Source organism: Mobula birostris, chromosome 15, assembly GCF_030028105.1.
Source record: "Mobula birostris isolate sMobBir1 chromosome 15, sMobBir1.hap1, whole genome shotgun sequence".
NCBI lineage: Eukaryota > Metazoa > Chordata > Chondrichthyes > Myliobatiformes > Myliobatidae > Mobula > Mobula birostris.
This window is the reverse complement of record NC_092384.1, coordinates 46,869,948-46,883,607: the sequence shown is the minus strand read 5'-3', so window position 1 is coordinate 46,883,607 and position 13,660 is coordinate 46,869,948. Positions and strand designations below refer to the sequence as shown.

Genomic DNA, 13,660 nt, shown 5'->3' with positions numbered 1-13,660 from the left:
CGATTGCATGACATTCTGAAGTGGGAGGGTGACCAGCCAGATGCCGTGGTGCAAATCGGTACCAATGACATAGCAAGGAAGAGTGAAGAGGTCCTGGACAGTGAGTGTAGAGAGCTTGGTAGGAAAGTTGAAAAGCAGGACCTCAAGGGTGGTAATCTCAGGATTGCTACCTGTGCTAGGTGCCAGTGAGGATAGGAATAGGATGCTCTGGAGGAGGAACAAGTGGCTGAGGAACTGGTGTAGGGGGCAGGGTTTCAGATTTCAAGATCATTGGGACCTCTTCTGGGGCAGGTGGGACCTGTACAAGAGAGACGGGTTAAACTTGAACCACAGGGGGACCAATATCCTTTCAGGGAGGTTTGTTAGTGCTGTTGGGGAGGCTTTAAACTAGATTTGCAGGGGGATGGGAACCAGAGTGCCAGAGCTGACAGTGTGGCTGGGGTGAAAATAAATGATGTTGAAAGTTTAAGCAAATCCGCTGATAGAAAGGTTGTGAGTGGTGGTAAAAATCTTCTGAGGTGTATATATTTCAATGCTAGGAGTATTGCGGGGAAGGCAGATGAGTTGAAGGCGTGGATTGACACGTGGAATTATGATGTTGTAGCAATTAGTGAAACTTGGCTACAGGAGGGGCAGGACTGGCAGCTTAATATTCCAGGGTTCCGATGTTTCAGATGTGATCGAGGCAGAGGAATGAAAGGTGGGGGAGTAGCATTGCTTGTTAGGGAAAATGTTACAGCAGTGCTCAGGCAGGACAGATTAGAGGGCTTGTCCACTGAGTCCTTATGGGTGGAGCTAAGAAACAGGAAAGGTATGGCCACATTAGTGGGATTGTATTACAGACCACCCAATAGTCAACGAGACTTGGAAGAGCAAATCTGCAGAGAGATAGCAGGCAACTGCAGGAAACATAAAGTTGTGGTGGTAGGGGATTTTAATTTTCCATACATTGATTGGGACTCCCATACTGTTAGGGGTCTAGATGGTTTAGAGTTTGTAAAATGTGTTCAGGAAAGTTTTCTAAATCAATATATAGAGGGACCAACTAGAGGGGATGCAATATTGGATCTCCTGTTAGGAAACGAATTAGGGCAAGTGACAGAAATCTGTGTAGGGGAACACTTCGGTTCCAGTGATCATAACACCATTAGTTTCTATTTGATCATGGACAAGGATTGATCTGGTCCTAGGGTTGAGGTTCTGAACTGGAAGAAGGCCAGATTTGAAGAAATGAGAAAGGATCTAAAAAGCGTGGATTGGGACAGGTTGTTCTGGCAAAGATGTGATTGGTAGGTGGGAAGCCTTCAAAGGGGAAATTTTGAGAGTGCAGAGTTTGTATGTTCCTGTCAGGATTAAAGGCAAATTGAATAGGCATAAGGAACCTTGGTTCTCAAGGGATATTGCAACTCTGATAAAGAAGAAGAGGGAGTTGTATGAAATGTATAGGAAACAGGAGGTAAATCAGGTGCTTGAGGAGTATAAGAAGTGCAAGAAAATACTTAAGAAAGAAATCAGGAGGACTAAAAGAAGACATGAGGTTGCCTTGGCAGTCAAAGTGAAGGATAATCCAAAGAGCTTTTACAAGTATATTAAGAGCAAAAGGATTGTAAGGGATAAAATTGGTCCTCTTGAAGATCAGAGTGGTCAGCTTTGTGCGGAACCAAAGGAAATGGGGGAGATCTTAAATAGGTTTTTTGCGTCTGTATTTATTAAGGAAGCTGGCATGAAATCTATGGAGTTGAGGGAATCAAGTAGTGAGACCATGGAAACTGTACAGATTGAAAAGGAGGAGGTGCTTGCTCTCTTGAGGAAAATTAAAGTGGATAAATCCCCGGGACCTGACAGAGTGTTCTCTCGGACCTTGAAGGAGACTAGTGTTGAAATAGCGGGGGCCCTGGCAGAAATATTTAAAATGTTGCTGTCTACGGGTGAAGTGCCGGAGGATTGGAGAGTGGCTCATGTTGTTCTGTTGTTTAAAAAAGGATCGAAAAGTAATCCGGGAAATTATAGGCCGGTGAGTTTAACGTCAGTAGTAGGTAAGTTATTGGAGGGAGTACTAAGAGACAGAATCTACAAGCATTTGGATAGACAGGGGCTTATTAGGGAGAGTCAACATGGCTTTGTGCGTGGTAGGTCATGTTTGACCAATCTGTTGGAGTTTTTCGAGGAGGTTACCAGGAAAGTGGATGAAGGGAAGGCAGTGGATATTGTCTACATGGACTTCAGTAAGGCCTTTGACAAGGTCCCGCATGGGAGGTTAGTTAGGAAAATTCAGTTGCTAGGTATACATGGAGAGGTGGTAAATTAGATTAGACATTGGCTCGATGGAAGAAGCCAGAGAGTGGTGGTAGAGAATTGCTTCTCTGAGTGGAGGCCTGTGACTAGTAGTGTGCCACAGGGATCAGTGCTGGGTCCATTGTTATTTGTCATCTATATCAATGATCTGGATGATAATGTGGTAAATTGGATCAGCAAGTTTGCTGATGATACAAAGATTGGAGGTGTAGTAGACAGTGAGGAAGGTTTTCAGAGCCTGCAGAGGGACTTGGACCATCTGGAAAAATGGGCTGAAAAATGGCAGATGGAGTTTAATACTGACAAGTGTGAGGTGTTGCACGTTGGAAGGACAAACCAACGTAGAACATACAGGGTTAATGGTAAGGCACTGAGGAGTGCAGTGGAACAGAGGGATCTGGGAATACAGATACAAAATTCCCTAAAAGTGTCGTCACAGGTAGATAGGGTCGTAAAGAGAGCTTTTGGTACATTGGCCTTTATTAATCGAAGTATTGAGTATAAGAGCTGGAATGTTATGATGAGGTTGTATAAGGCATTGGTGAGGCCGAATCTGGAGTATTGTGTTCAGTTTTGGTCACCAAATTAAAGGAAGGATATAAATAAGGTTGAAAGAGTGCAGAGAAGGTTTACAAGGATGTTGCCGGGACTTGAGAAACTTAGTTACAGAGAAAGGTTGAATAGGTTAGGACTTTATTCCCTGGAGTGTAGAAGAATGAGGGGAGATTTGATAGAGGTATATAAAATTATGATGGGTATAGATAGAGTGAATGCAAGCAGGCTTTTTCCACTGAGGCAAGGGGAGAAAAAAAAACCCAGAGGACATGGGTTAAGGGTGAGGGGGGAAATGTTTAAAGGGAATATTAGGGGGGGGCTTCTTCACACAGAGTGGTGGGAGTATGGAATGAGCTGCCAGACGAGGTGGTAAATGCGGGTTCTTTTTTAACATTTAAGAATAAATTGGACAGATACATGGATGGGAGGTGTATGGAGGGATATGGTCCATGTGCAGATCAGTGGGACTAGGCTGAAAATGGTTCGGCACAGCCAAGAAGGGCCAAAGGGCCTGTTTCTGTGCTGTAGTTTCTATGGTTTCTATGGTATGGTTCAAAGCCAAAGTTAAAGCAAAGGAGAGGGCATACAAGGAAGCAAAAATTAGTGGGAAGACAGAGGATTGGGAAGTTTTTAAAACCTTACAAAAGGAAACTAAGAAGGTCATTAAGAGGGAAAAGAATAACTATGAAAGGAAGCTAGCAAATAATATCAAAGAGGATACTAAAAGCTTTTTCAAGTATATAAACAGTAAAAGACAGGTGAGAGCAGATATAGGACCGATAGAAAATGATGCTGGAGAAATCGTAATGGGAGATACGGAGATGGCGAAGGAACTGAACGAGTACTTTGCATTAGTCTTCACTGAGGAAGACATCAGCAGTATACCAGACACTCAAGGGTGACAGGGAAGAGAAGTGTGTGCAGTCACAATTACGACAGAGAAAGTACTCAGGAAGCCGAATAGTCTAAAGGTAGATAAATCTCCCGGACCAGATGGAATGCACCCGCGTGTTCTGAAGGAAGTAGCTGTGGAGATTGCGGAGGCATTAGTGATGATCTTTCAAAAGTCGATAGATTCTGGTATGGTTCCAGAGGAGTGGAAGATTGCAAATGTCACTCCGCTATTTAAGAAGGAGGCAAGGAAGCAAAAAGGAAATTATAGACCTGCTAGCTTGACATCGGTGGTTGGGAAGTTGTTGGAGTCAATTGTCAAGGATGAGGTTACAGAGTACCTGGAGGCATATGACAAGATAGGCATGGATTCCTTAAAGGAAAATCCTGCCTGACAAACTTATTACAATTTTTTGAGGAAATTACGAGCGGGCTAGACAAGCGAGATGCAGTGGATGTTGTATATTTGGATTTTCAGAAGGCCTTTGACAAGGTGCCACACATGAGGCTACTTAACAAGATAAGAGCCCATGGAATTACGGGAAAGTTACATACGTGGATAGAGCGTTGGCTGATTGGCAGGAAACGGAGGGTGGGAATAAAGGGATCCTATTCTGGTTGGCTGCCAGTTACCAGCGGTGTTCCACAGGGGTCCATTTTGGGGTCACTTCTTTTTACATTGTACATCAACAATTTAGATTATGGAATAGATGGCTTTGTGGCTACATTTGCTGATGATACGAAGATAGGTGGAGGGGCCGGTAGTGCTGAGGAAACAGAGAGTCTGCAGAGAGACTTGGATAGATTGGAAGAATGGGCAAAGAAGTGGCAAATGAAATACAATGTTGGAAAGTGTATGGTTATGCTCTGAGATGCAACGGGACTTGAAAGACCTCATACAGGATACCCTTAAGGTTAACCTCCAGGTTGAGTTAGTGGTGAAGAAGGCGAATGCAATGTTGGCATTCATTTCTGGAGGAATAGAGTATCGGAGCAGGGATGTGATGTTGAGGCTCTATAAGGTGCTGGTGAGACCTCACTTGGGAGTACTGTGGGCAGTTTTGGTCTCCTTATTTAAGAAAGGATGTGCTGACATTGGAGAGGGTACAGAGAAGATTCACTAGAATGATTCCGGGAATGAGAGAGTTAACATATGAGGAATGTTTGCCTGCTCTTGAACTGTATTCCTTGGAGTTTCGAAGAATGAGGGGAGACCTCATAGAAACATTTCGAATGTTGAAAGGCATGGACAGAGTGGATGTGGCAAAGTTGTTTCCCATGATGGGGGAGTCCAGTACGAGAGGGCATGACTTAAAGGATTGAAGGGCGCCCATTCAGAAGAGAAATGCGAAGAAATTTTTTTAGTCAGAGGGTGGTGAATCTATGGAATTTGTTGCCACAGGCGGCAGTGGAGGCCAAGTCATTGGGTGTATTTAAGGCAGAGATTGATAGGTATCTGAGTAGCCAGGGCATCAAAGATTATGGTGAGAAGGCGGGGGAGTGGGACTAAATGGGAGAATGGATCAGCTCATGATAAAATGGCGGAGCAGACTCGATGGGCCAAATGGCCGACTTGTGCTCCTTTGTCTTATGGTCTTATGGCACTGGTGAGGTCTTAACATGAGTATTGTGAACAGTTTTGGGCACCTTATGTAAACAAAGATGTGCTGGCATTGAAGAGGGTTCAGAGGAGGTTCACAAGGATGATTACAGGAATGAAAGGGTTATCATATGAGGAATATTTGATGGCTCTGGGCCTGTACTCGCTGGAATTTAGAAGGATGAATGGGGATCACATTGAAACCTTTCGGATGTTGAAAGGCCTAGACAGTATAGATGTAGAAAGAATGTTTCCCATGATGGGGGAGTTGAGAACAAGAGGGTACAGCCTCAGGATAGAAGGGTGTCCATTTTAAATAGAGATGCAGAGAAATTTATTTAGCCAGAGGATGGTGAATTTGTGGAATTTGTTACCACAGGCACCTTTGGAGGCCAGGATGCTGGGTGTATTTAAGGTGAAGATTGATAGGTTTTTGATTGGCCACGGCATCAAAGGTTATGGGGAGAAGGCTGAGAGTGGAGCTGGGAAAGGGAACAAAGGATCAGCCATAATTGAATGACAGAGCAGATGCAATGGGCCATATGGCCTAACTCTGCTCCTATGTCTTATGGTCTTAAATCTAAAGACCTCACTGAAACATTTCCAACCATATTCAGCCAGAGAAGCCAAATTAATGCTACATCATGATTTTTGCCTTGACATCTTATTGTAATGTAGGTTTTCAAATAAAACAGCAGAGATGTTTTATGTTGTAGAAAAGCCATAGCAACTCATTTATTGTACACCAAAAGCTGAATACATAGCACACTAAAAACCATTTTTGTAAATAAGTCACCACTTCAGACCAGCATCTTAGTGAAACCCCAACTCAATGTCAGTAGTTGTGAATTATGTACATTTCCACCACTTGTGTTACCCTACAGTAATAGAGCCTAGTATTAAGCCGATTCAATGAAAATTGGATACAGCAAAGGCTAAGAGACCAGAAATGTCTAACCAGAAGATTAGAATACATGGGACCAAGGATGAAATAACAAATGGGAAATAACATTGGCTTTGTGATAAGAGACAGAGGGTGGTAGCGGAGGATTACCTTTTAAATTGAAGACCTGTAATCTGACGATATGCTGCAGAGATAATTTCAGGGTCCTTTATTGTTTGTTATATATTAATGATTTGTAAGAGAATGTAAGTACGTGATAAGTGAATTTGCAGATGACACCAACATTGATGGTATAGTGGACAATGAAGGTTGGAATTGGAATCCGATTATTGAGTAGAGGAGTTGGGATGCCAAATTATAATTATACAAATCCTTGGTTACATTGAACTTGGGGTGTTGAGTATGGTTCTGGTCACCATGCTATAGAAAGAATATGATTTAGTTGGACAGGGTGCTGAATCTTTGTGTTTTGAATTGACATGTTGACTAATGAGACCACTGTTTTTGCAGGATTTAAAAACTCTTTGCAAAGGATGAATGCCTGATGCTTCCACTGGAAGACTTGGAGCTGGTATTTAGGCATCATAAGGGATGAACATGTTTAAGGACCCTGAGGGAAAAGGAAATTTACATAATGTTGTTTAGCCTTTAGAGGCACTGTTCATTTTGTACAAATATCCCTTCCTGTTTGTAAGCTGTTTTTTTTTACATCACTTCTTGCACTGATTAATTGGGATTTTGATTTGAAACACACATGGTAGAAAGACGTCCATCTCTATCCACTCTTTATTTGCCTTTGAAACAGCAATATCTGTGAGTCTTGAGCATCTTAGAGTCATGGAGAAGTCCAGCACAGAAACTGGGAAAAGGAAATTTATGTTACCTAATAATTTCTCACTTAGATATGCCTAGAATTTCTGCAGTTGTTATTCATCGAGTTCTGAGAAAATAGCAAAAAACAACAGCTTTCCATAAAATTACATTGGGAAGCAAAATACTATTATGAGAGATGTTATTTTATTTAAACCCTAACTGCTTTACACTTCCCTTCAATGAGTGCCCTCTGGTTTTAGACATCTCGGTAAAGGGGAAAAAGTTCAAAATTATGCACTGTATCATACCCCTCTTAAGTTTTGTGCATCACTTAGCTGCCTCTGCTCCAAAGAAAACAGACCTATCCAGTCTGTCCTTGTAACTGAAGTGTTCCATCCCAGGCAACATCGTAGTGAATCTTTTCACCCTCTTCATTGCAAAATTGCGCTGCCATAGTGTGGCGAGTCAAACTGCACAAATCTCCAGCTGTGGTCTAACCAAAGTTTTGAACTATGATCTCTATGTTCTTGTATTCTGTGCCCTAGCTAATGAAGGCTTCCATGCCAATTGTGGCACCACCTTTGGAGAATAGGTACTTGTATACCAAGCTCCATGTCCTTAATATTCCCCAGCAACTAACATTCATGGTTTATGACCTACTTTTATGAGACCTATCAAAAAATATCATCTTGCTCTCATCTGTTATTGCTCTTCCCAAATTATCAGTTAATTTCATTCTCTAACCCAAGACTATCTGCCTCACTAACAACACCAGCTTTCTATTTATTAAGTTGACATGGTTTTATAATTGTTGAAATACAAGACAGCAAATGGTCTTGTGTTTGGAATACAATACAATAGACTATATCAACAATTTATGGTTTCCTCAAGTATCACAAGCTATTGAATACACATTACTTTTCCCAAGTTTCATTCACGTAATATTGCTATATGATCTGTAACAAAGAATATTTCTCAAATATTGTCCCATTTTTCTTTTTCAGTAAGCATTGAGAGAATAGATCTTAAAGGATTACAACACAAGAAGAATGACAAAATGACGGAATATTCCTTTGAGGTAAAGATCTCTATGATTTGTTTTTGTAGCACATGAAAACATGAATAATTTCTTGGAAAATATAAAACTGAAGTTGCTGGAATTCAAAACAAAATAGAAAATGCTAGAAGAACTCAGAGTCAAGCAGCATCTGTGGAATGAGAAGGAGATTAAAGTTTCAGGTCAGAGATCTTCCTCAGAAATGAAAAGAGGGAAGGGCTTACATTTTCAAAACAGCTGGGGGAAGCAGAGAAGTGTAGTAAAAAAATACTGTATGGACAAAGGTGAAGACAGATGAAGTGGTAAGGAGCATGAGTACAAACCATTTGTAAGGAATATTATGGAAACAAGGTGCGAAAGGAACTTTGGCATAATGGAAAGCAGTGATGAGCAACTTACCCGATGTTGGAAAATTCCGTGTTTATTAGAGACAGCTGCAAATTTCACAGATGGATGTGGTACTGTTCCTGTAGTTTACCTTGGTCCTCATACTAGCAGTGGAGGAGGTCACAAAGAGAGAAGCCAGAACAGAAGAGGGATGAGTATTAAGCTAGAAGATCAGGATCAGCTCTACAGGATGAGACTGCAGGTATAAGAAATAGATGAGATATGGTCATGGGTTCTGTCCACTATGGTATAAGAAGAAAGAGTATATCTGTGTGGGAAATCTCATTATCAGAACAATTATGACAGATACTGAGAAACTAGGAAAATAGAATGAAGTGCTTGCAGGAGGCAGAATAGGAAGAATTAGATTCAAACTAGCTGTGGCATTCTGTACACCTGTCATGGATGTTATGGCTATGTCATCTGCTGAGATAGAGTATCTCATGAAGGAAAGAGAAGAGTCAGAGATGGAAAATACAAAGATGAGTGCAAAGTAGAATTCAACAGCAAAGTTAATAAAATATTCAAGTTCTACATGAGTGTAAGAAGACCTATGTAAACTTTACATAGTGTCCATAATATGATCTCTTGCAGGCACATTTTTCATTTGTTCAGACTTAAAACTAAGTCAAGTACCATCTCTTGCTGGGCTTGCCATGTACTGATTTACTAAAACAAAACTCTTATGTGCATTTAAAACAAATGTTTCTTTTATGCAGTTTACTTTGATTTCAAGGTAGTATATGGTGACGTATATGTACTTTGATAATAAATTTATTTAGACTTTGATGCATACCCTGATGCTTTCTTTATTGTTGCTGGTGTTGGATTTTGGTGTTGAAATCCAAGGTTGTTTTAGAAGTCAGGGTCAAGGCATAAACTTGTTGCTTCTTGATAGCTTTATTAAGAATTGATAGAACAAAAGGAAGATGAAACAAACAGGGACGGAAGTCTTCTACTTGAAGAAGGGAAGCTGGAAGAAAGAGATGGCACCTGACATAATACAGCTACTTTTTTAAAAATCTAAAAATAGGAAAATTTCATAGACAAGGATATTCCAATTAGAAAATGTTGGTATAAAATCAGCCAATGAGGAATACTCTTTGGGTACAGAGAAGCTAAGAAATGTCCAGAATTATACTTTGTATAGCCACCAGGGGCATATTAATCTGCCATGCATGTAAAGGCTGCTTAAAATACAAGCAGGTAATTAAATAGTCAAATCCAACAAGTCCCCCCTTTGATTCTAAAGCACATGTTTAGATTCATTACATCTGAAAATCCAGGGGCAGAGAAACTTTTGGTAAAATGTGTAAAATAATCAACAACTACTTAGGTGACAAAATATCAGAGGGTATATATGTATATATTCCTCAAAGTATTCATAAGATCACGTCATAGTTAGGCAGATTTGTAGGTACTACACTTACAAGAGTTTGAACTATTCTGTTAATGATTGGCTTTAAGCAAGTTAAAAAAGATAAATTATGATAAGGCATATTAGTATGAATAATATGATTCTGAATATTGAGTAACCCCAGCTTCCAAGACTTAGAACCATAGAACATTACAGCACAGCAACAGGCCTTCTGGCTGTGCCGAACCATTTTTCTGCCTAGTCCCACTGACCTGCACCTGGACCATATCCCTCCATACACCTCTCATCCATGTACCTGTCCAAGTTTTTCTTAAATATTAAAAGTGAGCCCGCATTTACCACTTCATCTGGCAGCTGATTCCACACTCCCACCACTCTGTGTGAAGAAGCGCCCCCCCCACTCCAATGTTCCCTTTAAACTTTTCCCCCTTCACCCTTAACCCATGTACTCTGGTCTTTTTCTCCCCTAGCCTCAGTGGAAAAAACCTGCTTGCATTCACTCTATCTATACCCATCATAATTTTATATACTATCAAATCTCCCCTCATTCTTCTATGCTCCAGAGAATAAAGTCCTAACATATTCAACCTTTCTCTGTAACTCAGTTTCTCAAGTCCCGGCAACATCCTTGTAAACCTTCTCTACACTCTTTCAACCTTATTAATATCCTTCCTGTAATTTGGTGACCAAAACTACACACAATACTCCAAATTCGGCCTCACCAATGCCTTATACAACCTCACTATAACATTCCAACTCTTAAAATCAATACTTTGATTTATAAAGGCCAAATGTACCAAAAGCTCTGTTTATGACCCTATCTTCCTGTGACGCCACTTTTAGGAAACTTTGTATCTTTATTCCCAGAACCCTCTGTTCTACTGCACTCCTCAGTGCCCTACCATTTACCTTGTATGTTCTACCTTGGTTTGTCCTTCCAAAGTGCAATACCTCACTTGAATGAATCCAATCAAAGAAATCCCTTCTATGAGATTGTAAACACAATGCAGATGCTGGGTCAAAGCAACACTCACAACACGCTGGAGGAACTCAGCAGGTCGGGCAGCATCCGTGGAAACGATCAGTCAACGCTTTGGGCCGGAACTCTTCATCAGGACTGAAAGGGGAAGGGGCAGAGGCCCTATAAAGAAGGTGGGGGGAGGGTGGGAAGGAGAAGGCTGGTAAGTTTCAGGTGAAAAACCAGTAAGGGGAAAGATACAGGGGTGGGGGAGGGGAAGCAGAGAGGTGATAGGCAAGAAAGGTAAAGAAGGAATAGGGGAAAACACAATGGGAAATGATGTATTTTAACTGCTTTACAAATATGATCAGCCAAATTAATTATGTTAAGCACAAAATAATCTGCAGATGCTGTCAAAGCAACACTCACAGCACAACTCCTCCCCCTCCCTTCCCCTATCCCTATGTCACTCTGCCCCCTCCCCCAGCTGCCTACCACCTCCCTTTTGGTTCCGCCTCCTTCTACTACCCATTGTGTTTTCCCGTATTCTTTCTTCACCTTTCCTGCCTATCACCTCCCTGCTTCCCCTCCCCCACCCCTTTATCTTTCCCCTTACTGGTTTTTCACCTGGAACTGACCAGCCTTCTCCTTCCCACCCTCCCCCCCACCTTCTTTATAGGGCCTCTGCCCCTTCCCTCCACAGTCCTGATGAAGGGTTCCGGCCCGAAACGTCGACCGATCTTTTCCAAATTAATTATGTTTTCAGATTTGTCTGGTACGTAAGTACAACATTTCTTGCCACATTTCAGCACGCTCCTCCCTTAACTGCTATGAAAAGATCTAAAGCCATATGATTTTGAGGAACCATCTTAGCACATGGCAACAATTTCTTTTGTTACTTTTCCCAAGGCTTCTCATTGCTTACCTCTCATACTTCTTGCAACACCATAAAATGTGAACAGAATTGATACAAAACTACCTCCTTCTGAACTATCTTGTTTACTTTTAAATTTGGGAGGTGGGTGAGGGGGCTCGGTAAAGGTAAGGTGAGCATATGTCTCACGGCAGGAAAAACTTACCCTAAATAAAAAGATCCTAAACAATTAAGTGTAAGAGAGGTGGAGGCTCCATTTCCACACATAAAGTACATACTGTTCCATGAACTTAGACCATTTCTTACGCCTTTATGAGAGTTCTGTTGGATTGTAATATTTTTCTGATTGTCACTAAAATTCCAGAATCATTACCCATTTAGGATAATGTAATTGTATAAACTATACCCTACAGGAATGGTACCTTATGCACTCAGGCATAAGGTAGCGTTTACTGTAAACACACGAAAGGACGTAATAGCTTTGTCATGAACATTAGAAGATGTATCCCAGGATAGAACATGAATAGGGTCAGGTATGATATTCCCTAAATTATATTTACATAAATGATCCAGTTTATGATGGTATGTGGGTGGCATGATCATTATATATTTAGGTCTCCCTTGAGAATAATAAATCACAGGCATAATGTCTGCATCACCATTCCTGGAATACTTAATAAAGAGAGTGCATGTTCTGAATCTGTAGGGGTGCCTAGCATTAGTGAATATTTTGAAGTGTGTGGTATATATTGACATACCCAGCAGTTGGAGTCATTAACTGCATCAGCAAATTCATGTGATATTGGCAAGTATACATCATGAGTCATCTCAACTGGCACATTATGGATAGGGAAACTAGGATAAAAACAACAGCAAGTAATATCACAATACGTGGCGGTAACGCACCATTAAGTTGGGTGCCGACTGCCATAGTAAAACAAGAAGAAGACGACGACGACGACTATCACAATAAACATCATAATGTCCATTAGCTATTAACTTGCTTGAAGTCTTACGGTTGCTTAGTGATTTGCTTACTGTAGCCCAAGAAGAGTATACACTGTGACTAAGAAAGGTTGCTATTACATGCACCATTGCACTTGTTGTCTTTGTCTGGTAACACTTAGTATGCTTCCAGTGACTTGCGTGTACCCACTTACCTTCTACTTTCACTGTGAGTTGATAATTAACAGCACTCGATAAGGACCTTCCCGTCCAGCTTTTAGTGGTCCCTTTGCAGTTTCATAACTGGGACCTATTTGGCAGGAAATAGTGTGTCGCTCATCTGTTGGATCACTCCAAGCAGCAGAAATCTGTTGAGAAGCAGACTGTACTGCTTGAGCTACTTTCACACAATAGTCAATTAAACTGTCTGCCATAAACATCAGCCTCTCTGGGATCAAGGGTCCCCTGTTATCACGTCAAATGGACTTACTGTAGTTTAGTTTCCTTGTTTGGGTTTGCTCTGATGTTACGTAAGAGCATAGGAAGAGCTGTAGGCCATGGTATGCCTTCTTCATGACACTTGTCAATCATTGCTTCATGATTCCATTCATTCGCTCAACTTATTCTGATGACTCTAGAACAGGGATTCCCAACCTGGTGTCCATGGACCCCTTGCTTAGTGGCATTGGTTCATGGCATAAAATAAGGTTGGGAATCTTGGTCTAGGCGATGTGGACAATGAAAAGTCCTCTCAATATTCATCAATTGACATAATTCCTGACACACACTCCCAGTGAAATGTGTTCCTTGGTCAGAGTCCCATCTATGAATATAGTCCTTGATCAGAGTTTTTGCCTTTTGTGTGGTATTGGCTTTCCTTGCTGGATTAGCTTCCACCCACCTCATACTGGTCCACTATTAGCAGTATGTCTGAGTATTTTTGACACCTTGGTGAAAGGGATGTAGTTTACTTGTAAATGTACAAATGGACCAGGTGGGGCAG

General features: G+C 41.2%; 1 protein-coding gene across 1 annotated transcript in view; it reads left to right on the top strand.

Annotated features, from left to right (window-relative positions):
* The window catches only part of zcchc14 (zinc finger, CCHC domain containing 14), a 151,634-nt gene that overhangs the window by 43,709 nt on the left and 94,265 nt on the right, over positions 1-13,660 (top strand). Inside the window, exon 3 of the mRNA XM_072279717.1 lies at positions 8,063-8,136. Coding sequence (XP_072135818.1) covers positions 8,063-8,136 — 74 coding nt within the window. The remainder of the gene's footprint in view (positions 1-8,062; positions 8,137-13,660) is intronic.